The sequence below is a fragment of the Paramormyrops kingsleyae genome, chromosome 9 (genome assembly GCF_048594095.1).
Source record: "Paramormyrops kingsleyae isolate MSU_618 chromosome 9, PKINGS_0.4, whole genome shotgun sequence".
In the NCBI taxonomy this organism is placed as follows: Eukaryota; Metazoa; Chordata; class Actinopteri; order Osteoglossiformes; family Mormyridae; genus Paramormyrops; species Paramormyrops kingsleyae.
The window spans coordinates 3,578,484-3,604,068 of record NC_132805.1 but is presented as its reverse complement, the minus strand read 5'-3'; the positions used below and the strand labels follow the sequence as shown (position 1 = coordinate 3,604,068).

The following is a 25,585-nucleotide window of genomic DNA, read 5'->3' as shown; positions in this document are numbered from 1 at the left end:
GGCTCTCTTTGCAACACCCACACACACACACACATATCCTTTTGGGGACTGCTCATTAATTTCTATGGGAAAAATGCTAATGCTAACTATGACTCCTTTAAGCCCTACCCAGCCCTAACCATAACCATAAGTAACGAAACAAAATACGAGACTTTTGGCATTTTTAGTTTTTTGATTGAATTCTCAAATCTTTGTGGGGACATAAAAAATGGTCTCCTCAATGTCAAATTAAGAGGTTTTATTTATATATATATATATATATATATATATATATATATATACACACACACACACACACACACACACACAATCACACACACACACATGCAGTTCAGGGAGAAGCTTGGGGTCTGAGCACTGGCTCAGCCATTTATCTGGTTTCCCTGGAGCATTTCTCTGGCTGCTGCTCAAGGGCCCATCAGTGATGTCATTGTTCAGCCAAGCAGGACATTGAAACTGGCAACCTAGTTTGCCATAATTGCAGCACATATTTCATTAGCAATATAGCTACGTTTGAATGTTTTTATGTTAAGGAGCAGTGTTTCCCAACCCAGTCCTCAGAGACTGCCAGACAGTCCACATTTTTGCTCCTTCTTAGCCCCCAAAAAACAGGTATTCAATACTCAGGTATTTTCCTGATTAGCTAGGAGATGGGAGGGAGCAGACTGTCTGGGAGTCTCTAAGGATGGGGTTGAAACAATTTTGAAACAATTTTAAAAGTTAATTTATGCAAATATATGCAAACATTTATAACAAACATGGTTATATTCACAATCAAACCCTGAGTCACCAATTAGCCTAAATACCTGTCTTTGGACAGTGTGAGCAAACCTGGAAAACATGGGGAGAAAATCCACACTATGCACATACTGTACACAGAGCAGGGGGTGGGACTGGACCACTAGTGTGGAAAGTGTGAGGCTGCAGCAGTTCTCGGGAACCACCAGGCAGTCCATGTTTTTGCTCCCTACTGTGAGCTGGGAGGGAGAAAAAATGTGGACTGGGTTAGGAAACACTGCTCTAGGTCATGGTGGCACCTTACTCATTTAGATTTAAGAACAACTTTGAGGCACAGGGCTTGTTTATGTGGACCACTTACGCGTATTAACAAGAAATAAAGGTTTCTTTTTTGTCTGTTTGATGTCATAGTTATTCGCTTCCTCTGTGCATGAGGAAGTGCTAAACAAGGTCTACATGCACTTTTATATTTTCACACATACCCCCAAAATAGCCTTTTAAAATGCAACGTTTACATATTTCTTGTAGGTTTGAATCTCTGCATGTGTGTTTATGCATTTAAGTTGGTTTTTGGTGATTTTATCTGACTGTTGTATTTCTGCTCCCTGTCCGCTCTGACTATGTAGAAGGGCGGGCTTGACTACTGACCACATACATATTGTCACATACACTTCCTCTATCTCGCTTTCAGTATCTCCTCACAACAGACATATTCTTACTATAAGTGTTTAACTCTGGTCTTGTTTCTGTTAAGTTCCTCTGTTCAAATCTCCTCATCAAAGGACGCTGACATGGATAAGCAGGGTAAATTTCATTTAATTACATCATATTTTATCATGCTATACATCTTGACTCACTGAGCTGTTATTTCTTGATGTCTATTTCCTTATACTATGCAATTAATGAAAATACATGTTGACTTTAGCTACCATTTCTGCATTTATTAGAAATACTAGCAGTTATAAAAAGGTTAAAAAAATCTTTATTGTTCAAAAAGAATAACATTGATGATGGTGTGTCTTAATGGCAGAGAATTGCTTTGGGGATTCTACACAGATAAAAATATCTGAGGGTCTAATCCCACGTTCAGCGTACCAGCATGAAATTAAATGTTAATGTGGGTGTTTTTCGGAACCAGCAAGTCATTTTTTCAGTTCATGTTTTTGTTTTTCTGTATCTTAAATTTATGAAGCATGTGTGTAACTTTAACATTGGAATCCTGGGCCTATCCCAGGCTGCAAAGGGCTGAAGGCAGGGGTACACCCTGGCATGCATGCCAGTCCGTCACAGGGCACACACACACACACTCTCTCACACACACACACACACACGCACACACGCTCTCACACACACACACACACATACACACTCACACATTATACATTAAAGGCAGTTTACAGACACCAATTAACCATAATGCACTGGACTATTAAAATAACAGAAAATATAATAATCAGTGGAATAAAAAAAAGAGGTTTACACCTTTTAAAATATCAAAACCCCATTCAAACCTCAGTCGTCATTACCAGTATTGCCGCAGTTTTGCATGGTTTCCCTTACACCCTGCAATGATCCTAAGAGGCATTGTTTTACTTTGTTTAAGGTGGAAAAGCTTTTGGTCTTTTGAAATCCAAACAAGAAGATAAACTGAATGCAGTTAATGAGGTTTGTATCTGCCTCCCCATTCACCTGTATTAATGTGTCTGCCTGAACACTCGCTGAATGAAGATCATCACTTCAAAGACTGCTGTTTGATCCACAGCTACCCTCATGCATACATCTCGTAACAAGAGTGTTTAAATTAGAAACTATGTGGCTAAAAAAAATGCAGAGGCTTATTTATAAGAGGTTTGAAGATGTTTTAGTTTAAACAAGCGCTTGATTCGTGTTGTCACTGAACATAGTCTCTGAAGAAACTATTTAATAAACATGACCTAAGTTTAATATGGACAACCTTTTACTGCATAAGACATTGGTTGCTAAGATAAAGCCATTGTTGTATCAATGTTTCTTTGTTTCCTCCAAGTCATTTCTTAGTGATTCCAAATATGCAGAGGTGGAAGATTTAAGCTCAAAACTGGAATCCTTTAAAAGTAAGTTACAGACCCTTGAATAGAACATCATTTACAGGCTGACACTGAAGCAAAATTCAGATTATTAAAGTGGATGTGTACTCAAAGAAATTCTTTCATTATAAAGCTTTCACTGGAAAACTTCTAGTATCTTCCTAAAGGTTCCACATCACCCCCCAAGACTCCAGATCACTCAGCTTGATCACTATGTCACCCTCCATCCGTGGTCTTTATGGTTTCTGCAAGCCATTGTTAGATTGTTAGAAATATAACAGGAAACAGAAAGTAATGCAGCAGCAAAGAATTCATTCAAGGGACAAATGGAGAGCAATTTAGTGTATTAATGCATCGGTATTGCTGTTACCATAACATTTGTTTATTTCATTTTCAGATAAGTATATGGAGTTCGATCTAACCGATGACGGAGAGATAGGTATCAATAATACTTTGACTAATTTGAGTTGATGTATGCAGTTCCACAAAACTCTTTCATAAGTTCACTTTTTTAATAACAAGTTTTGAAATACATATTAGTTACAATAAAAGCACAGTTCTAAGTTACTTCAGTACATTATGAATTGTATATTTGAATTTTTATTTATATATGCGATCACATCTTTTAACGAATTCTGTACATTTGTACTAATAAACAACAGATATGAGAAACATTAAGATTATAGCAAGGTAACATTTCATTTAAACCAAGCTTAATAAATGTATTTTTTTATGTGAGATATGATGGGGCTGAAGCGAATGCTGGAGAAGCTGGGAGTAGCGAAAACTCACCTGGAGCTGAAGAAGATGATCTCGGAGGTGGTGGGCGGAGCCTCGCGAGACACTATCGGCTACACAGACTTTCTGATGATGATGCTGGGCAAGAGGAACGCCATACTCAGGCTGTGAGCGTGCACTGTATTCTCCTCAACGCTTACTAATGTCATCTCCGTACGGTGAAATCAGTCAGAGGCATTTTCTCTAAAATTAATTTTCTTTGACAGGATCTTAATGTTTGAGGACAAGGCCAAGGAACAGGAGTGCAAGGACACTGGACCTCCTCCACGGAAGACCTTTTCTGACCTTCCTTAAAGTCAACCGCGATTACATTATAACCAACTACCCATCTTAAAACAGACTAAGTTAAAACGATAACAAAAACAAAAATGTTTTAATCTCATCATTACTTGTATGTATTTGCCATAAATACAAATGCAGAGAAAGGATGTGAAAGACGATGTTTTCACAAACATTCACAAATACTTGTGAAATGTATATCAGCATAACAAGGTTTGGTTTCCTACAATCAAACAAAGTACAGCTGTCTGGCCTCACATTTAATAAATTCTTCTGCAAGCAACTAATGGTATACTGTGTTCTAGGACTGCAAATATTTACATCAGCGGGTCAAGATTTTTATTTATCATTGTGCAAGTGGATTACACAAGTACAGCAAAATTAAGTAGCAGCCTCAGTAATGATATAACACAAACTACTATACTCTACTGCCACTCAACGTTCACTACTACTCTAAGATAATACATACAAGATGAGCTATACTGGATAAAATAAATAGCAGAGCATATGAATTATGTGTGACCAACAGCAAAATGGTTTGGTTTTGTAAATTCTATTATCTCTTGCAAGGTGATTCATGATAATTTTAATGATAAAACTACTTATAGGATTAGCGTTATTAATTAAGTTAAGGGGTAAGAAGATCGAAATCCACTTCCTTAGAATATAAAGTGCAACCTAGGTGGGATTCCAGCCCATAGCTGGGCAGTCATACACACGCCCCATGCCGGAGTATGTGGTATATGAAGCACGCTAAATTAGAACAGGGCCTTTCTTCTTGTCTCACACTCCTACACAGTAGGTGGCAGTGTAGCATATACAAGTAACAATGTCCTACGTAATTTCTTTTTCTTGTACGGTCGTACGCAGTACATTTATTCACATTTTATGTTCATAAAACGAAATATTACACATTCACGTATTTATTTCATGTTACATTGATCTTATAATAAATATCGTAAGATTCAAAAGCCCGTTTGTATCAGATTGTGTCCTATTTGAAGTGAAAGTCCCCCGCCTGTCTCGGGATTTTTACGTCATAGCGTGACGCAGGGGGTCAGTTCACCTAGAAGTTTGGGATCCGCGCGGAGGGGCACCGGAAGAAGGCTGTGTGTTATTTACTCATTAACCCGGCGAAACGGGTATAACTGACTGGTGTTACAGACCTACTAACTTGAAAAAGGTGAGTGATTAGGGCTCGTTCTTTGTATTTCTCGATCATTAGCTCTGGGTATGAAACTGCTTGTGTGAAGGACCCAGTTTGACAGAAATGCCCTCCCGGTGTGCGATGTATGGTCATTCTGCGGCCTAGATGGGTATTCAGACTTAGGGTAAACCTGTATATTACCCAATCGTCCTTGTAGCAAAACTCAGCGGGTTGTATCGTGTAAACATGTAGACCTCAGGGTATTCCGCGCGTAATGAAAGATCCTAGCTTCGATTTCTTTTGCTCCGTGGCTGGTTAATGCTAGGCGCATTTTTTTTTTGCTTCTGTCGGATTTTGTAGCCTCTATTTACCTTTGCAGGTAACTGCTCTCATCAACGTAGCTGGTTATCATTCATTCCCGTGCTGCGTACGTAGTCTTTTGTTTTTTTTTTTTAGTCCTTTGTTGGCTTGGCTTAAGAGCTGTATAGTTATTGATTAGTATCTTGAGCGTGATAAAGTCAAGGGTGAACTACGGCTTGGATTCGGTTATAATTTTAACGTTTAGGCACTTATTTTAGTGATTTAGTGTTAATCCTATATTACTTTAAATTTTACGTGGTACTGTGGTAGTAATGATGTGATAGTAAACAAGTTTTACATTCGTGTCAGTGTGCGTCTCCTTGTTCTGTCATCACTCAGTGATCAGCACCCCGAATTAACAAAGTACTTGAAAAGAAACGCGATCGCACACTTATGGGTTGTTATTGACTTATGCATGTTTATTAGGTCTTCATACTATTCATTTTAATTGTAGAGGTTTTGCTAATAGAGCACAAAACAAACGTTAATGTCAAGTTATCCACCACATATAATTTTCTGTCATTCCCTGCGTAGGTTTTCGTTCTGTGGCTGATCCCAAGATGAGCAGCTCAGAAGAAGTGTCCTGGATATCCTGGTTCTGTGGTTTGAGAGGGAATGAGTTCTTCTGTGAGGTGAGTGTGCTTCCTCCTCGTATTTTTGAAGGGATTTGGGATTAGATTTGTTTATGGAATGCACACATGGATTGTTAAAACTCAACTGGAGCCATTTTGTGACGTTCGTAGATGACATGTGGAACATGTATGTTTACTTTCCCCTTAGTTAAGTACTCAGCTTTAGTATGTCTTTGCTTCTATTCGGCGAACAGCAGCTTCTTCAAAGGATGTTTTGCCCACTTTTGGTATCATGGTGGTATCATGGCTTTATGGGCATCACTGTCACCTGACACATCCAGGGTTGTGAATTTGAATCCTACATCTACTGTATATTGGAGTTGGTTTATTTGGGTTGGGTTATGCAGGTACCATTGTACTGATCAAAGATATGCCATTTAAGTTAATTGGTGAGTAAACTGTCCATAGTATGTGAGTGTGCCCTTTGATGGACTGGTGCTGGTTATTCCCACTGTTTTAGGCAATATACTGCCTGAGACAGGCCCCAACCTCCCACAACCCTCTGCTGTGGCTGTAAGATTGATGGATTGGGTTATTGAATGCATAGTACTCCTTGCCAAGTTTTAATTATTATTATTTCTGGCTTGCTGTGTTTTTAGCAACTTAGCATGTGTCTCTTTCATCACACCAGGTGGATGAAGACTACATTCAAGATAAATTTAACCTGACGGGGCTTAATGAGCAAGTTCCACACTATCGCCAAGCTTTGGACATGATTTTGGACCTTGAGCCTGGTCAGTGTGAGATTATTTCCACATATAGTAAAAGGACTGACTTCTCAAGCTTCATATGAACTACTGCAGTGGTGTCAGGAAAAACCACTTGAATGTTAGAACCTTTACAAGTTTTCTCCCTTGTGAATTTTGTTTCAATGCAAATCTTATAGCTTGTGTGTGTGTGAGAGAGAGGGGGAGAGAGAAACATCACAGTTATGCTGGTTAAGTCATTGGTCATTGAATAGCCATATTAGGTTCATTCTTTGTTGGAAGATGAGTAGCTCTTGCTCCATCACTGCCTTCACTTTTACTGGGTAATCAATGGAAGCTCATCCTAGCCACACTAATGCCAGTCAACTCCTCAACAGCTCGTATGTCTGGAATCTGCTATTTGCCTCACATGTGCATTGCTTTGGACAAGTGTCTGCAAAATAAATAAAAATAAACGTACCCTTAGCTTTTTTTTAAAAAAGAAGTGACAGTTTTGCATGTTATTGAGGCATGTGTACTGCGTGGTATTTCTATATTTTCCCTTCCCTTTTAGATGAGGAGCTGGAGGACAATCCCAATCAGAGCGACCTGATTGAGCAAGCCGCAGAAATGCTGTACGGGCTGATCCACGCTCGCTACATACTCACTAACAGAGGCATTGCACAAATGGTACAGTGCATCCTCCTTTCTTTGTCTTCTGTGTCCTCTCTCTGTATATTTTTTTTTGTCGAATTGTACTTTTGGGAATTAATAACATGCATTGATCAATATTATGAATGGATATTTTCCAGTTGCTCAGTGTAGAATTTAGTGATTAATTGTCATTGTTGACACACCACAGCACACTGCACAACAACAAAATGTGTTCTCTGCATTTAACCCCTAATGACAATGTGACATAGCAGGGGGCAGCTAATTCAGCGCCCGGGGAGCAGCGCTTGGGGGCGGTACCTTGCTGCCAAAAATGGCCCTATTGGTTGCTGGAAAGTGGTGACTTCATAATCTGAACAATGCTTCTCTCTCTTACTTCCTCAGCTGGAGAAATACCAGCAGGGAGATTTTGGCTACTGTCCAAGAGTTTACTGTGAGAACCAGCCAATGTTACCTATTGGTGAGTTTGACATCCATTTCCCAAAATATCTGTTGTAAAAAGAGGGCATTTCTTCTAAGCCAATGGCAAGCTGCCTTCTGAATTGGAGCAGTATCAATAAAAATACCATTTACAACTTGGGATGGGTATTATTAAGATTTTACCAGTACTACTACTCTTACAGTACTGCTCAATCTGGTACTTCAACTGTACTCTTATCAGTACTTTTTATTTAAGAGCAAAAAAAGAAACAAATTAAAAACAGAATTAACATTGTTTTATTTCATATGTATTGTTTATAAATTAACATTCTTGAGAAACTGCAACAAGATTGTTTTGATCATGTCAGTATTATAGGTTATAATGTGACTAATGAAATCCAAAATTGAAATGTTATGGAAAATTCACCATTATACACCGATTTTATGACGATGGAAATGTAAAATAAATGTAATAATATTCACTTTTAAGTGAAAAACTGAATGCAGGACCTTTTCTTTGATAGTAATTTTACTGTGTGATATCCTTATTTTGTCCAAATTGCAAAGTCCGTAATTTGAAGCTGACTATTTCATATTGAATTCATAAACGCACCCATAATGATCAGCTGAATAATGTTTATTTTGAATCATTAATCCATATTTGTATAATTTAGTTAACTCCATGTGTGGGTTCCAGGCCGCTAGATTGCATAATATACCAGAGGCAACGACATAAACTACGAACTAGACAGTCGAAACTGTGCATGTCTTCACACAAACATTTAGTTCTCTCCACCATCTTTATTAAAAGCATGGTTTCTGTGGTTGGTGTGTGTGAGAGAGAGAGAGAGAGATCGAGCGAGAAATGGAGTGAGAGATCTCTCTTGGATTAAGAATAGTGAAAATGCAATCGGAAACAGAGCTGGTAAGATGAAATGTGCAAGAGAATATATATATATAGCAATAATATAGGAAATCTATTTCCTTAATTTCTCCAGTACCGAAAACAGAAGCGATAACATCAGAGCTTATGGATAATACGGTCTTTAATAATTTAGCCCTAGGGCCTGTTTTATACCTGGTTTTGGTTCCCATCCTATTTACATCTGTATATAATGAATGTAAAATGAATCCATCCTTATTCTAATTTTCAGCTCCATTCATTGTTTCCCACTTTGGTTGAAGTTGCCCATTTTCTACATAAATGGGTGGTTATTACCCCCGTTTTGGTCCAGTACATGCAAATGACAGGTGATGCTGATAGTGATATTGGGTGGCTGATTATTTCACAGTCATCACAGTAGGGATTTTGTGTGATTGTGTCAAAGGATCCTATAAACTCTGCCCAATTCCTACAGGGCTGTCGGACATCCCTGGGGAAGCCATGGTGAAGTTGTATTGTCCCAAGTGCATGGATGTGTACACGCCCAAGTCCTCGCGACACCACCACACGGACGGGGCTTACTTTGGGACAGGCTTCCCCCACATGCTCTTCATGGTGCATCCAGAGTACCGGCCCAAACGCCCTGCCAACCAGTTTGTGCCCAGGTGAAAATACAGCACTTGTATTTTTTATTTCTTGGTTATTATAAACTGAAGTTCCTGCAGAACTACTTAGCTACAGAGTACATAGTCAACCAAATGACCATTTTATTAGAATGTTTTTGCTTTCATATAAATAATTTCATAATTTTAATCCAGAATTTTTGGAAGGTTTTAATCAAAACGGTTTCCATTGATTCATTTGTTTGCAGTTTAACTTGGAGGCATAAACAGCATATTCTGGCTTCCGTTTCACATTACTATAATGTTGCGAAGTGTTCATATGGACTGATTTTATTTTACATTAGTTCAAGTCAAGTATGTCTGAAATTCTCATTTGGTTTGCTGTAGGGCATCACCTGATGGTGTCAGATGGTTGTGTTCCTAAATATCAACATGGCCTGTCGTTGTTTGCCATCTAATATCATTCCAGCTGGTTTTCCTTTTCTGCAAATTTGACGCCGTATCCGTTGGTGTATGTTTTGCTAATAAACGCTCCCGCTTTGACGTTCCTCTCGCCCTCTTAGGCTCTATGGGTTCAAGATCCACCCCATGGCGTATCAACTGCAGCTGCAGGCAGCCTCTAGCTTCAAGAGCCCCGTCAAGGCCATTCGCTAGAGCCCAGTGGAGGGAGTGGGAGAGGCGCCTGATACGTGCTGATGCCTGCTTTGATAGAGCGTATATTTTATGGTTCATATTATGTAGGTAGTGATGGACATGTACAAACATGGCTGCAGACTGAGGGATGCACCAATACACACAGATATATGTATACATAGACATACAATCAAAACTGAATTAGAGGTTTCAGCCAAAACATGTTTGTGTCTGGTTTTGAAAACAGTTGTGTGGTGAATGAAACTGTCTGGGCCTGTGTTTCTTTCCTCAGCCCAGAGCTGACTTTCTTACCCTGTCCTTTCCAGTTTTTAGCTATTGAGAGGGGAAGAACTATTTCAATAGCAAAACTGTATGGAAAAGCAGTCCTAGCTTGGGATGGTTTGAATAATTTTTACAAACATCTAATGTAAAGGCAAAGATCATTTGTAAATTTAGAGGTGGTTTTTAAGTATAATACTGGAATTGTGCAGTAAGGTGAGAGGACTTTCTTCCTGTCTCTTGACTGACATTCCCCCATCCAGAACTGGGGAGAATCTGCTGAACAATTTAGGGTAACTGTGCTGTGCACTGGTTTAACTTCACTGTCTGTACCTCTTCAACAGGAACATTCACTACTGCATTTTCTGGTTGAATAATTAATGTAAAGTATATTAGGGAAATAAGTGAAATATTAGTCAATTTCATATGAATGCTCTAGATTTGTGGTTCCATTGTAACCTCTGTATTTCTGTGTCATTTTTCAATTGGGAGAGCACCTTTTTAATGTTTTACTATTGTGATGGCAGAAACTATTATGTTTTCCCCCAATTGTGTGATGGTGGCCAGGATTCAAAATTCACAATAAATTGATTTTCAGTTACTAGTCGTGGTCTGTCTTCATTTTCTGTTTGTTTTTTCTTGTGTTTTAAGGTGCTTCTCGACTGCACCAGGTACTGTACTTTGATAGTCAGTCCTGCTACGATGGGTGATTATCACACCACTAATCCATTCCAATGCGACTAACATATTAGTACCCGAGTCCAATACAACCTGGAATCTGTATTGCATGATCTTCAAAGAAAAAAGAACAACGCCATATGGTCTTAGAGAGGAACAGTACTTGCAAGCAGCAACAACTATCCAAGTCAATGATTGTGATGTCTTGAACGAATCGTTCTTTGATCCAGTTATTTTCTGTGAATTGCTTTGGCTGATTATCAAATCTAAAAGAATCAATTTTTGTATATCAATGCTTTGAGACATCAAAATCTATATGTAAATTAGCATATGAAAACACAGCAACCTTTTTTAATTCACATATGTCTTGCGTAGACTCTATAGCCATGTTGCCTTCAGTGCGCCACTGGTATCACTATTATATAAATCATTTTGTTTAATACATTTTGTTTTGACGTCACATTCCCCTAACCCTATTTTTCTCATCGGATATATGTATTTTAGTATGTTATTTTAGTGAACGTTAAGTTTTTCAGGAACGCATTAGTCGCATTGCAGAATGACTCACTTCAAAAAAGTACCAAAAGTAGGGAACTTCAAGGTATTGGTTTACCATTGCTGTAAAAACTGGTAACAGCATTGAATGATGAACATAAAGCGTTGTATTGTGTTTCTAAGATATACTGCTTGCTTAACCAATCTGGTACTTTCCCACCCCAAGGTACCAGAAACGTACCTCCGCAGATTTGTACTTTGGGTACTGGACCGTTTGTTACTGGTACTCCACCTGAAGTCAATAGAAATGGGAAAGTACTGAAAATACCATACCAAAAAGTACTCTACCTGGTGCAGTGGAAAAGCACCCTTAATTAGTATTTTTTTTTCTTCTGCAGCTAAAAAATTGTGCTTAAGAAAATTGTAAATGTAGGTAATGTGCATATCTTTTGTGATATGCACTTTTTTATGTACTCGTGTCCTACAGTGCATGTATGGTTTCATTCTCAGAGATTTCACACATCTTTGTTTTTAAAACTGCTTTGCTCTGACATCATTATCCACCTCAGTGAAATATTGCATATGTTCATTACAAGTGATTCACTTTATTGAAGGACTCCTTGCAGTCCACCTTTGTCTTTGTAGAAATATTGTACTGTAATAATCTTTTATCAACTGTTCTCTTGATAGTCATAAAGGAACTAGAGGCGAACATCAAACTGTGTAGTCATAGTTGTGATGTGTTACCAACATATTACCAATTCCTTGGAAATATATTCCTTGGAATACCTTTGGAAAAATGCTGATATAAATTATAAACCTGTATTGGAAAAGTGACCAGACGATGGAGGGATTAAATTAGCTTTAGTAGCATAATTTCTTTAGCATTTGACTCAGACACCCTTACGGTCATTAATTCTGTTACAACAGCTGCCTTTACAATTGTCTTATTACTAATAAAATAGTTACACAATATTAATGAAAGTATTGAATCTTAGAATGAAAATGAACCTAGAAGCCCAGAAATTTGAGTGCAACATTCATGTTTATTACACTGGCCTGGATTAACCACATGGGCGTTTGCAATTTCATATTGAATATATTTCATATAATTATGTATTATACTCACTGAAAAGCCTATGTCACGCATTTCAGTGGCCTGTACTACGAAGCGGGGTTACTGGCTTATCGGGGTAACTTGTCGGATTTAAGGTAGCACCGTTTAAATGGACCTCATATTCGTTCATTTACATTTTGCCCAGACTACCTTAAATCTGACAAGTTACCCCGTTAATCCAGTAACCCCGCTTCGTAGTACAGGCCACTGAATTTCCTGAACCACCAATCAGCACCATTTCTTTCTGGTGTAACGTCTCGTAGGGCAAATGAGTGTGTTGCTAATTATTTAATACTCGTTAGCTAGCTTGAATCAAGATGGACAGTCAACTTAGTGGGTATTAAAAAGAAAACTGATGGGTCAGAGACCCTTCCAAGTGCTGTTGTCCAGGGGCACTTAATTCTCATAATCTGGCCCTGCTATTATGTTTTAATGCATTAATAAGTGTTGCTAGTACCTTAAATAAATGAAAGAAGAAAGAAAAGGGAATATTATTGCATTAGCTGTATGAATATCCAGCTCAGTTACAAATCTCTCATCCCTTCATTAAGAATAAGAAAAAAAAAAGTTCTATGATTTCCACCTGTTCATCGTCAGCCTCATGATCTCTGAAGTGAATGATATTTGGCCCAGCTGCTAGCAATCTGACTTTCCTTAATTGGTTGCCAAGAACTATTACCTGGGCCACAATAAAAGCTGTGCAAAGGCTCTTCTCTAACATAGCTTTCTGAAAGGCAAAATGAACAGAGTTCTTGTTGGTGTGCTTGCAGCCATTGTGCTCTTTGCATTCGGTAAGTTGAAAATCCTCTCCTTGTTTTTTCTTTTCTTTTTTTGATTGGTTCAATGGTAGGTTAATTGTGTGCTTATCAATGAACTGCTGCAATATACAGAACCTTCTCTTGCCTGTCCAGGACTTAGTGATCCATGAATTGTGACCTTAAGTCAGTTGCCCTGTCTGCTCAGGGTGTCCTGTTGGTGTGGAATTACTGGGCTTGGAATGTCTGGGGAAACTATTCTTGGGAATGTTATGCAGTACTTGAGTGTGTAATTATAAGCTTCTTAAAGGCCCCTTGCCTATCCCCACATGGCAGTCCTCAAACTGCCCACTGGTCTGACATAAAATCTGTAGGTCTATTGGACTAAATTCTGATTAACTCCTTTAGGACATTCTCTGGAATGCCACAGATGTGACCTTGGCTTCTGGAACATGTGTCTCACCACAAAGATGACATGTAAACCAGGAGAGCAGTGCTTCAGTGGAACAGGGAAAGCTGGTAAGACTGACTGCTGCTTTCTGAGGCTCTGCTGTAGCCTGGCTGATCTAACATCAGTTACATGTGCCCTCTCCTCCTAGCTCATGTAATTGACATCAAGAAGAAAGGCTGTCTGCGATCTGAAGATTGCAACCAAGAATCCATTGTGTCTTTCTTCACAAACAAGACCCTTTACTCTTTCAACACAACTTGCTGTGCCACAGATCTCTGCAATGCTGCCCCCAGGCTATCTCTGCCAGCTCCTCTGCTGCTGGCTGTTCTCATGCTATCATTTGTGGGAGTCCACTTCCAAGTTTGACGTTGCCTTTTCCTACCGTAGTGGGACTCTGACCATTTAACTTGTTCCTGATGTATGTTCAATTACACTTCATGTTCACTCAAGCCAGTTGGCTGAGACCATTTGTATTGGTGTGATGTACAACCTCAAGCTAAAAATGCAATCGAACACTGTCTTGCTAATGCTTGATTGCATTCAAGATGCTTTTACTAGTCAAAATTGGGGTATTGGATAATGAAACCATATCAAATTTGGGAGGGGGGAAGTGACTGACAAATGAATTGCTGAACTGTACTGCTCTTATCTATTGTATTTAATGTTTTTTCTGAATAAATGTTGCCTGTAATTCAAAAGGTGTCTAAATATTGGTGGCAGCAACACTTGACTAATCCATGGCCAGTAACATGGTGACTTCTATGCAACAACTAGCCTGCATGTTAAAGCCTGACTCGGTGCCGGTAAAAATGCAGAAGTACTAAACTAATGCCAATACTAGTTAATCCTGGTTATAGTGCATCCCATCAGTAACTCTACAACAGGAAGTAAAATAAAGTGGCAGGCTACTGTGTACATAGCAGGATGTCTGCTACAGTACTTCAAATTCAGTGTAGAAGCTGTACAATACAACGGTCATTTCCTCTTGCTATGGAAACTTATGATTGACTTCCATGCTTGTGGCTAAAACTGCACTTGACTGTTCAAACTTGTGCTACAGAAGCTCTCCAGTTGCCTGTAGTTCCTCCATGTATGACTGTACGTTCACTGATGGCTCCTCCAGATCCAGGCTCAGGAATCTTTCCACAAGACTCAAACACCTAAGAGGGAAGAAGGAGCTTATTTCTGGATGGGACTTGGTTTAAAACTTAAAATTGAGGTCTTGGCTCTGCAGATTTTCACCTGTACCACTTTACCCAGTTTATGGTGTAAACTAAGTTACGATAACAGGACTTGAGGCTAGTGAACCTATGTGAAAGAATTCAGTCAATGCACCAAGGAGCTAAATGCTAGTGTCTGCCAGGCAAAACAAAAACCTCCCCTGAACCTCAAGAATCACACACCTGTGTGCAATGCACGATGGTGTTCTCAAGTAACACACATGGTGCAGTCACCAATCATCACTGGGTATGCATGAAAATTTAGATATAAATTAACTTTCCCCAAACCATAACTGATTATTCACATTAAGTTTGACTACACACTTTCAAATCCACCGTTCTGCATATTTAAGCTTACCTTTTAGTTTGCTCTGCCGTTGATGGCCGATCAATGCGTTTAATAGGCTTGCCTGCCCTGTACAGCTCAGACACCTGCACACACACACAAAAGCTTGTACTGCTCTCACTGAGTTTGGACAAATGGAGTTAAGTTTCTGCTATAACTTGGCTGCATGGCAGCAGCTGAATGCCTGCTTACCTCCACTCCTCTCTGTACCACAGCGTGCGGCAGCCCAGCCAGGGTAGCGATGTTGGCAGCGTAACTGGACTGGCAAATACCTTCTTTTAGCTGGTACAGGAAAACCAAGTCCTCTCCATCTATAGCAGTTTCCAGGGTCTATGCAGAGAGCATATAAATAGAGAAATGCTTTAACGTTTATGAAATGCACCAGTAATTGTGTGTGTGTATATATAACCTTACCTCACCTTAACCACAAGTATATATCCTATTAGTGCCCTTGGCCTACTGAATTCTGTAATGCATGTGAGGGGATAGGGGCGGGTATCGGGCTTCCCGAGCGAATCACCAAGGCGTTGGATTAGAAGACTGACTGGTTGGATAGATGTTTTTTTCCTGTGGCAGCAAAGATTTTGGCGTAGCCAGCTGCACATGGAGAAATGGCCATTGGGAAGTTCACCGGTCTAACGAGGACCAGTCACCGGTGAAATATACCACGGCGCAGCAAAGTATCATATTGAGGCCTCTTCACAGCAAAATTTCAAGCTGCTTTTTGTTGCCGGTTTACCCCTGGAGGAAACAGCTCATGCACAGAGCCGAAGCTGAGAATGGAACCCACAACACTGGCAATGTAACCCCACGGTGCTACCTACTGAAACAGAGGTTGGTATAATAGTTATTTTATATGCTGGGGCCAGCTTAACAACCACAAACACGAACCAGCAGGGAGAGCTGAGGGGAGGGAGCTAGCAGGCCCAGCTGAACCAGGCTGTGAAAATTGGTAGCCAGCAGGATATGTGGACACTGAGTGGGAGGTTTCTGCAACCAGAAGTTGACACAAGACGCCAGGAGAGACAGCCCATCCACCTGGATTCAAAACAAACATGTAATCAGTCACTCCACCCACAGATTCACCCCCCACCCTCCCCAGGGAGGATTCCCCCTTTTCCCACCATCTCAGGCTCACCGTGTTGGTCCCTTTGCCAAATTCATCAATCAGCACCAAAGAGCTTCCTGTGCTGTTGTTCAGCGCATAGGCCATCTGAAGGAGATGGAGGGAAGGAGAGGCACTGTCAGAAATTCTGAACTTCGAATGGAGACCACAGAGTGGCGAAATTTGTTTAAAATTACTTTCAGGGGAACACATTCATTATAGCAATGATGGACAATTCCGACATAGACATTACTGACTAGAGAAGACCATAACATGAAACAATGTACAGAAATAGTATCTGTTCCAGATGTGTGGGTGGAGTTGGTGGATTTCACTCCATTTAACATTGATATACATCAAAATGAATGTGTCACACCCGACTGAGAAATAACTGAAATATTCTAAACTCAATTAGTATGTGTAGCCATGCATGTAATTATACTTGCTGAGACCTACCTGATTTAAGTCAATCATGAAGGTGCTCATCCCTACAGACACGGATTCGCGGCTTTGCATCCGTGTGAAAATGCAGTCGACCAATCCGACCTCTGCCTCTTTCGCTGGCACATCAGAGCCAATCAGTGCCATGAACACGATCAGGCCAACCTATCCGACACAGAATATATATACATATCCTCGTTGCCGCTTTATTAGGTTTGCCTACACAGTACTGGGTATGACCACCTTTTATCTCCAGAATCACTATAAGGGTAGACGGTCAGAGTCTTAATGCACACCACTGTGTACTGAGCCATTATTGTTGCACTAGTGGCCTTGCTGTTAGCATAAGAAGCCTTATCTAACCTCACTCACAAGGGGTTTTCACCCACTGAAATGTGCACCATTCTGTGTAAACTCTAAAAACTGTAGAGCATGAAAATCCCAGAAGGGTGACTGTTTCAGAGATGCTGGGGCCGCCAAATCTAGCACCAAAAGTCACAACATCTAAAACTGCACACTGCATGCCTTAGCCACTCTAAACGTTAGTTTCCCAGTAACCGCTTGACCCAGTTTGTATGCTGTATATAATGAGTTGCAGCCACATGACTTGGTGTTTGTAGGGGAAGGCTGTTTGCCTTAACAGACAGGCATACCCAATTAAACTAATTAGGGATTCTGTATATAATCAACTTCAGCCACATGATTTGCTGTATATGTAAATATGTAATTAAAGTTACATCCCAAAATAGTAAACACTGTGAAATGAAAGTAACACAGTAATCTAGAGAAAATATGAGTAGCCTTCATGTGAGTAGTTATGTGTCTGCCAGTTTTCCTGCCTGTTTGAGGTAGATGCTCTTTCCTGAAGAGTTTGGTCCAGTCAGGACCTTTACTTTGCCCTCTCTCTCTGAACTGGACAGAGGATTAGGAACAAACACAGCGGAGCACAGCTCCAGCAGGGGGTGCCTGTGAGTCAGACAGAAAGAGACATGAACTAGCAATGCTGGGCATTTTAGGCCCAGAAGCTACAAATCCAGCCCAAGATTTTGTTTCTACCACCCAGCTGAACATAAAGAGTCACAGAGTACTAGCTGGTAGATTCAAAATCCTGGATTTGTAGTTCCTGGATCTGAAATTCTCAACGCTGTGGCTCTAGACTTTGCAACCCCCAAGAAGACAAGCAGTGTACCTACCTGGCCTGTTTGAGGTTTAAACATGAGTGAGGAGACAGCAACGGGGAGCAATAGCCATTCTCCTGAGAGACCTGGGCCAAAGCCATCAAGCAGTCCAGCTCCGCACTCAACTGTAGGACCTGGTAGAGACAGCTGCTGCGCTGGAGCACTGTGGCCTGCAGCTGCGTCATGACTGCGGTCTCCATGTCTGGTAGAAAGGAGGACACCACCACACTGAGAGAAACAGGCATACTGCAAAACAGACATCACTATAGTCACACGGAGGGATGCAGAGAGAGAGCAGAAAATGATACCACCAAAAGGACACCTCTGATATCACAGTGCAGGTCTCCCAGCATTCTGTCTAGTTCTTTGGTTCTCTCACTGCGGTAGTGCAGACGCTCCTCTGACAAGAACTGATCATCAGGGAGAAAAATTTAAGGGTGTGTCCTTCATTTTGTTTAAGCATTCTAGTATAAAACATTCATACTGAGCTTAAGTGGAAACAGGAGAAAGAGAAGGAGGTTGGGTTTTTGTATATAAACATTTGTGTCTTTTAAATTTTAATTTCGAAGAGGTCAGATGTGGGGATGTACTAGGCATTACCTAGATTAGTTGTCTCACCATGAAATCAAGTCCCTCAATCTGAAAGTCCTCTTTTTCAATCATGCTGGGCAAACGAGGGACAGACAGCAGAAACCCAATCTGCGGAGAAGGGAGACCGAGTTCCATCAACTAAGATGGATAAAAATACTTGCAAACAGACAGACAGCAAAGGCGAATGTCTGACCAGAGGGATGTAGATGACACTGCAGGACGGGATCCGTGAATCCAGGTTTTCCAGCTCTTTGCGAGCTACTTGCGTCAGGAAGTCAGACAGACCCATCATCCTTCTCTTCTCTGGCCATGGGTGGAATAAGGAAGCTGAGTCATTTTTCACTTATGCTGCTACCATATCTGCTTGGTTATCTGGTCCCCAGGGGCTTCACTGCTCTATTTGCCCAAATGCAGAGGTAGATAGTTCATGTCCAGAATGTAAAAATACAGACCAAGATTTTGTTTCATCCAACCAGTTGAGTTACTGCGACTCTTTTTATTCAACTGTTTAGTTGAGTAAAATCTTGGTCTGGAATTTTACTTTCTGGACGTAAAATTTCCATCTCTGCCCAAACGTTGCCCATTCTTAACACCCAGATTCCAAGCTTGTTAATTTTGAACAGACCTTAAACCAGACCATCAGGCTAAGACTTACTCTCATCAATTTCGGGGTCTACGTTGGGTTTGACAGTGAAACGATTTTCGGCTAGACTGCCCTCAAAGTCGACCTGTAGCCAGGTTTCAAAACAATGACATAAAAACATACACAATGACCAAATTATCAAGGAAAAATGAAATATTGCAATGATGCAAAAAAAAACACAGGTTGTAACCTCTAAGGGACTTCAAAAACTTAAGTGACAGTGTACAGTATAGAGCCCTGTCAACAGTCACTTCAAATTTAAAGTGCACCGACTCACCACTTTGCTAATAAGGGAGGCGATGCAATATAAATCCTCGGTAAAGCTCTCACTGATCTCCCGAAATAGCTGCACAGATTGCGGCAAGGAGCGGACCGTGTCTCTAATACACACTGCACTGTAAACTGTCTGCAGAGCCAAGATGTAAAAATATAGCAGCACAGAAATATAATATGTACATGTAACACAAACTGTAGGACACCACACACATATGCAATTTAATTGCTATTGACACTACATTGAGACCTGTATTACAATGATATTGACTTACATGTGCATTGATGATTCATTTATATTTAAACAGTAACATCCTACCTTGTAGAGGCTCTGCCAATCACTGACTTTAGTGTGAGACAGGGACATTCTATATAATAATGTCTATAAACAAACAGCATGACATCATGTATGAAAACAAACATCACTATATAACTGTTACAAGAATTCACAAGAACACTTCACATATCAAGTAAAGGCATTAAACTGAAATTCACACTATTAATCACAGAGTTAAAATAAGTGAACTAATGAGCGAATAAATACATCTACCAGAATGATTTCGTACCTGTATGTATATATTTCTGCATATGTATACACACACACACACACACACACGTATTTGCATATATATAGAAATAATAATAATAATAGTAATAATATATAAACTCAGCACTATATTTCAAAGTATTAAACAAAAAATATACAGAGAAATGCTATATAGATGAGTTAGGCAGGTGTAATCTTAGCCAGACAGTAAACGGTTCCACTGAACCTTGAATCACCCACGTTACTGAGTATGACTTTTACGGGAACTTCACTGCATGTCAGGGCCTGTGCTGTGTTACCGGGATGCTCCTGATGTTGCGCAGGCAGCCCTGCAGCGTGCTCAGCGTGTCCGCACTGCGCGGGGAGCTGAAGAAGCGCACCACCTCCTGCCTCCTGCTCAGTACGCTCAGGTCTCTGGAGGGCCTCAGGAACCACTGGCTGGAAAAGAGAAGGGCAGCTAAAGCCAGAGAAGAGCCACCTGCTCATGAAAGGGAAGGAGCTGGGAGATAGGGGAGGCAGAGGAGAGAGTGCAGGAGACACAGCCATCCGGCCATCTTCACATATCGGGTCAAGGCTGCATTCATTTGGAGCCTGTCTCAGAAATCATGGGGTTTTAGGAGGAAGGCATCCAGGATGGCATGAAGTTCCTGACTGATACAGGCCACCATTATTATCATACATGCTGGTCCTATACAGATAAGTATTTTTCAGTTGGTTACTTGCAACTGAGCAGGTATATCATGGTTCATTTTCTGCAGAGTGATGAAACAGCCTAGAGAATAGTGACAGCTTTACACTTTAGTCAGTGTATGTCAAAATATGAGACAAAAAGGACAAAGAATTAAACAAAGAAACAGATTTAATGATTTAAATTTAAACTATTACCCATGTAAGAGAAAACCAGAAGGCAGAGAGGATATGAGTATGATGACAGAAGAGGGAAGAATGAAGAAAAAGAGAAGAGAAAAGAAAACACATCTCCAGACAGACAGCAGGTGGCAGAGCTGCAGTAGGGATGATGTGACTTTTCACTTTATACAATGTAGTGATGTGTAAAGTCAGCCTTTCAAAGCCGGTGCTGGTGACTTCAGCTGCCAATCACTAACTGCTTCAGCCAGCTTCCTACCAGTTTCCTTTGAACTGAAGCAGGCAGTGACTGACAGTGCCCAGTATCCACACCCCACATGCATTCGAGTGTCAGTTTACCTCAGTATTACCTAGAATTATCTGACCCGTATTTTTGTGTAAATTTTCAATTTGAATGAAATTACTGAAAGGGACTTACCGGAGCAATCTGGAGCCAAACTTAGACCTGCAACGATTTAAAATCCCTAAAACACAGATGTATTTATGGATTTATTAAAACAATATACATCTCTGATATATTGATAAGTGCCATTTTAACTGAGAACATTTTAGCATACATGAATTAAATAATCTGATACATTTAGCACATTAAAGTGTACCTCACAAACTATGTATCAATATGTCCTGAAGTTCTTTATTAAGAAAAATATAGCAATACTGTAGTTTAAATGGCAAGAACATTCTGAGCACATACAGGCCCCAAAGACCTAGTCTGCCGGTGTAGCTCACCGTAGAGACTGAGACCTTCCTTCTCTCCCGACTGCAGCTTGTACACAGAGGGGTGCAGCTCCAGTTTGAAAACCTGGAGGACACTAATATGAAACACCAATCCAGAGTAAGCAAACCAATTGGCAGGAAGATAGCAGCCGTCACCACAGGCAGCTGAGTCTAACGTACATGCAACATGCAAAAATGTAGTTTAAAGAGATGAGATCAAGACCGTGGGGCAGTTTTATTTACAGAATCTGACTGAGAAAGTTGCAGCAGGAATCTTATCCTGAAATGGTCCACTGAACTATCTAATTGCCTATTTATAGAATATAAATATATTCTGGGAATTAATAAAAATGACTGACCTGTAAGTGTCTCTGTCTACAAATACCACATCTTTCCTGTCAACGAATAGAGTAAAACTATGACAATTGACACCAGAACACACTGATTTACAAATACATGGTACGAAACATACAAAAAAACTTCTATGTAGGGGAGCAAACACATAAACAATAACAGACGAAAAAAGATACTATGATAAAGAATTTTTGACAGAGATAAGAGGTACCTTTGCCCAGAGACAAGAGGGAGCATTGTCACAAAGAACACTAACAGATGCATATAAACAGAGTGAATACAAGGAAACACAGTATTACAGTGTGTATGGGAGGAAATGAAAAATCGGAACTCCCACGCTGCTGTCCTCAAGCTCAACCCCGACCCTACGCCTGTCTAGGCATTTCAGCAGAGCCCCCAAAGACCGCATCTAGAAAGAGGAAGAAAGGGCAGAGCAGACAGGAATGGTCATGAAAATCAAGTACAGCCTTGTACTCTATGTGAATAAACATATGGAATAACTCATTACACAATGCAGTACAGAGACAGAACACTGGGCACAGAATTGGATACAAAGAAAAATACTGAAACCTCCTACTTAGCAATTCAATAAATTACACTGTAATAAGCTTGTGTTCTTAATGACCAGTATTTTCTCAACAAGAAGTACATATAAATTGTACACCCAAAGATCTATGAAAATCAATCAAATAGCATTAAACAATTATAAATGCTGAATTAACATTTAACAAAAACCAAAAAATTGTGGGATCCATATTTCAATTCTATAACAACTAAAATAAAACTGATACACTATTAAACTAATACATCTATCCATCCATCCATCCATTTTCTGAAAACGTTTGTCCTATTCAGGGTCACAGGGGGTCCAGAGCCTATCCTGGAGGCTACAGGTGCTAAACTAATATATTACATAGATATTGATTACTCGTTAATATGTGAGTGATCTGCATCATTTAAGAAACCATAGACTGAGGAAGACCCCTTACCATGAGAGTGCAGTCAAAGGGAATGCAGGAGGAAAGGTAGGGGATTCTCTGTGTCTCTGTGATGGAAGAAGGAAGGAAGGGCAGGTGGGCTGAGAGCAGTCTCTGTTTGGTGACCTCCACTCCTGGGGAGGGTAAATAGAGTGGAGAAAGAGATGGAGCAGAATTATTAAGTGGAGCTGAATTATAGACACAACATCGGACCCTTGCCTATTTACACCTTTGTTTTGGTAAATAATTCCAAAACCTTCTCCATGTCAATAACAATGAGCCATTAGAGGAAAACTGTTAAACTTTATTTTACCCTATACACTGTAGTTTTTTCACTTTTTACTGCAAATACAATAATTTAATTTTACATTAACCAACCAGGAAATCATACAGTTGAACATTTTGTCTTACCGAAATCAACATTAGGATACAGGACAATCTCTGGCTTGTTGTATGACTTTCTCTCTGTGATTGCAAAACAAGGAAAATGAAGATCAGATTACATACTGTATAATAACAACATTTTAAATATACCAAATAATACGTGACTGTGTTCAAGGTATATTTTATATTTTACCAGTTTCAGAAAATTGGCAGAAATGCATATGGTAGAGCAATCAATACAGTATTTTAGGAGCCAAATATTATTACTGGACAAAGGAAACATTTTGGAATGTTGTACCAAATTATTCTATAATATTTCTAATACACCTCCCATTGCACATTTGTGAATACTATAGAATGCAGAAACAGGGGTCTTCTAAGGTCATCAAATTTAACATGGCTAACTAAAATGTCACCAAAGGAATGCTGATAAGAAACAGGGCTCAGCAGATGCTCTTGAATCACCTGCCCGTTTGGCACACCTGCTCATGCCTGCACAGTCATTGCACGGAGACTCACCAATGGCCTTAATAAACTTGGCCATGCTGTGCTCCTGTTTGGCACTGGTAATGAGCACACTAGGGCTGACCTCCTGCACAACTGGGAGAGAGTGGGAAAACAGTTTATTCAGAAATTCCCCTATAGCAGAGTTTCCCAATCCGGTCCTCGGGGACACACAGTCGGTCCACGTTTCTGCTCACTCCCAGCTCCCAGGCAAAAACATGGACTGTCTGTGGCTCCCTGATGACCGGATTGGGAATCACTAACCTACAGGATTGTAGAGAGTAACACACAGGTATAAATACAGCCTTCATTGAGGCTTTCAGTGAATTTAATGTCAGCAAATCCGTTCCATTCTGCAGGTACCTCTGTCTAAAAGCTGCAGGTTGTGATCATCCACAGTGTCCATCATGTAGTGTAAGTTGTAGTCCTTACTGTCATAAAAGCTGAGCCCCACCTGTCCATGGTGAACCAGTACACTCAGGTATACCTGACAGATACAGAAATTAAGGCACAGGCATAACTTTTCCCTATTCTGTATAACAAAATAATGTACAATATATTAAATATTAATGAAATTTCTTAAACATTTAACCCCCAAAACTGTACATTTGTCATTAAAAATCTAAATCCCCTGCCTTGAGCCGCTTTACGGTCACATTATATGGATACCTGTAGAAAGTACAAAAACACTAACATGAGAATAAGGAAGAAAGAAACGGGAAAAATTCTAAACAAAGCACATACGTTTTTCTTAGCAAAAATTAATATATTGTTATTCGTTTTTGCGATCTAGTAATCCATAATTCATAATTCACTGAATAAAAAAGAGATGTCTTTACAAGCATAACAATGTAGGTGTGTGTCCCTCACCTCGTAGGACTCTTCCTCCTCCTCATCTTCTGGAAGGTTCCCTGGCCTAGCGCCCATGCCCCTTCCCTCAGGATCCTCACTGGACTGTGCCATTCCGCACTGATGGGCAATTTTTAATGATCCACAGTATAACCACAAAGCAAAAATATGTGAAATGGTGTAACAAACCAAATCCCCTCCCCCCCCTTTTCAATGTTTTTATAATTATGTAAAATAACTAAACATCATTCAATTTCTCAACACAAGTTAAAACATACACAAAATACTTCAAATGCAATAATGCACTTTAGATTGATGAACTCAATAAAAATGAATGAGTGTCTATTGCTAGTGTATACGAAGTAACACGTATAAATTCGTGGTTCTCAGCAGACCATTCTCGTTAATAAATACTATAAATTACATTTTTTAAATTATTTTAGTATCATACCCCTGAAGAAAAAATGCTATAAAATCCACCTTATTAAGTGCTCCACAGCTGACTCACTCGCTATAGTATAACTTGTATTCATTAGCCATTGGTCGTATTTATTGGCTATTTATTGAGTTGGGTTAGAACTGATGACTGACTTTTCAAACTTAACTTACCCGAGGCTAGTGTTTTTTTGTTTTTTTTTTGACCCGAGGCTAAATGCGATTAGAGTAATGTGGCAAAATAACGAATTAATTACAGGTCTATTTTAACCCTTATGATAGCATATTTAATTACACTGCCTTGTTAACGTATTTATTTTACGATGTGTGACGTCGTTACCTGGAAGCTAAAGCTAACGCGGTCCGTTATCTGCTAGCCAGCTAGCTACGCTTTTCCTCTGTTTTGGCCGGCTAGCTAGTTAGCCAAATAGCCTCAGCTGGT

General features: G+C 39.9%; 4 protein-coding genes across 6 annotated transcripts; 3 read left to right on the top strand and 1 right to left on the bottom strand.

The window, feature by feature from the left end:
- Positions 1-1,408: 1,408 nt before the first annotated feature.
- Positions 1,409-4,164, top strand: LOC111839048 (allograft inflammatory factor 1-like). The gene is made up of 6 exons (XM_023802629.2): positions 1,409-1,542; positions 2,342-2,403; positions 2,765-2,831; positions 3,202-3,243; positions 3,544-3,709; positions 3,809-4,164. The coding sequence occupies exons 1-6, from the start codon at positions 1,530-1,532 to the stop codon at positions 3,894-3,896; spliced, it is 438 nt and encodes a 145-aa protein (XP_023658397.1). The 5' UTR covers positions 1,409-1,529; the 3' UTR covers positions 3,897-4,164.
- Positions 4,165-4,906: 742 nt separating this feature from the next.
- On the top strand, positions 4,907-10,817 carry LOC111839047 (casein kinase II subunit beta). The gene is made up of 7 exons (XM_023802628.2): positions 4,907-5,064; positions 5,923-6,020; positions 6,652-6,754; positions 7,281-7,396; positions 7,763-7,838; positions 9,157-9,346; positions 9,868-10,817. Exons 2-7 carry the CDS (start codon positions 5,949-5,951, stop codon positions 9,956-9,958), a joined length of 648 nt encoding a protein of 215 aa, XP_023658396.1. The 5' UTR covers positions 4,907-5,064; positions 5,923-5,948; the 3' UTR covers positions 9,959-10,817.
- Positions 10,818-13,155: 2,338 nt separating this feature from the next.
- On the bottom strand, positions 13,156-25,528 carry msh5 (mutS homolog 5). Of its 3 annotated transcripts, none has more exons than XM_072716053.1 (25): positions 25,484-25,528; positions 24,730-24,828; positions 24,223-24,346; positions 23,875-23,955; positions 23,383-23,436; positions 22,984-23,105; positions 22,294-22,403; positions 22,000-22,035; positions 21,653-21,735; positions 21,342-21,387; positions 20,356-20,494; positions 19,829-19,891; positions 19,514-19,642; positions 19,249-19,321; positions 18,787-18,896; positions 18,621-18,701; positions 18,325-18,412; positions 18,018-18,204; positions 17,664-17,790; positions 16,840-16,989; positions 16,417-16,491; positions 16,170-16,316; positions 15,471-15,608; positions 15,291-15,364; positions 13,156-14,872 (listed from the first exon to the last, which is right to left on the bottom strand). In XM_072716053.1, the coding sequence occupies exons 2-25, from the start codon at positions 24,820-24,822 to the stop codon at positions 14,767-14,769; spliced, it is 2,436 nt and encodes an 811-aa protein (XP_072572154.1). In that variant the 5' UTR covers positions 24,823-24,828; positions 25,484-25,528; the 3' UTR covers positions 13,156-14,766. The 3 variants fall into 3 exon arrangements, with proteins under 3 accessions (XP_072572154.1, XP_072572155.1, XP_023658277.2); XM_072716054.1 differs by lacking the exon at positions 25,484-25,528 and adding an exon at positions 25,318-25,467; XM_023802509.2 differs by lacking the exon at positions 25,484-25,528 and adding an exon at positions 25,189-25,318.
- On the top strand, positions 13,190-14,410 carry LOC111838991 (sperm acrosome membrane-associated protein 4-like). Its single transcript, XM_023802510.2, has 3 exons — positions 13,190-13,297; positions 13,670-13,780; positions 13,861-14,410. Exons 1-3 carry the CDS (start codon positions 13,246-13,248, stop codon positions 14,076-14,078), a joined length of 381 nt encoding a protein of 126 aa, XP_023658278.2. The 5' UTR covers positions 13,190-13,245; the 3' UTR covers positions 14,079-14,410.
- Positions 25,529-25,585: the final 57 nt, after the last annotated feature.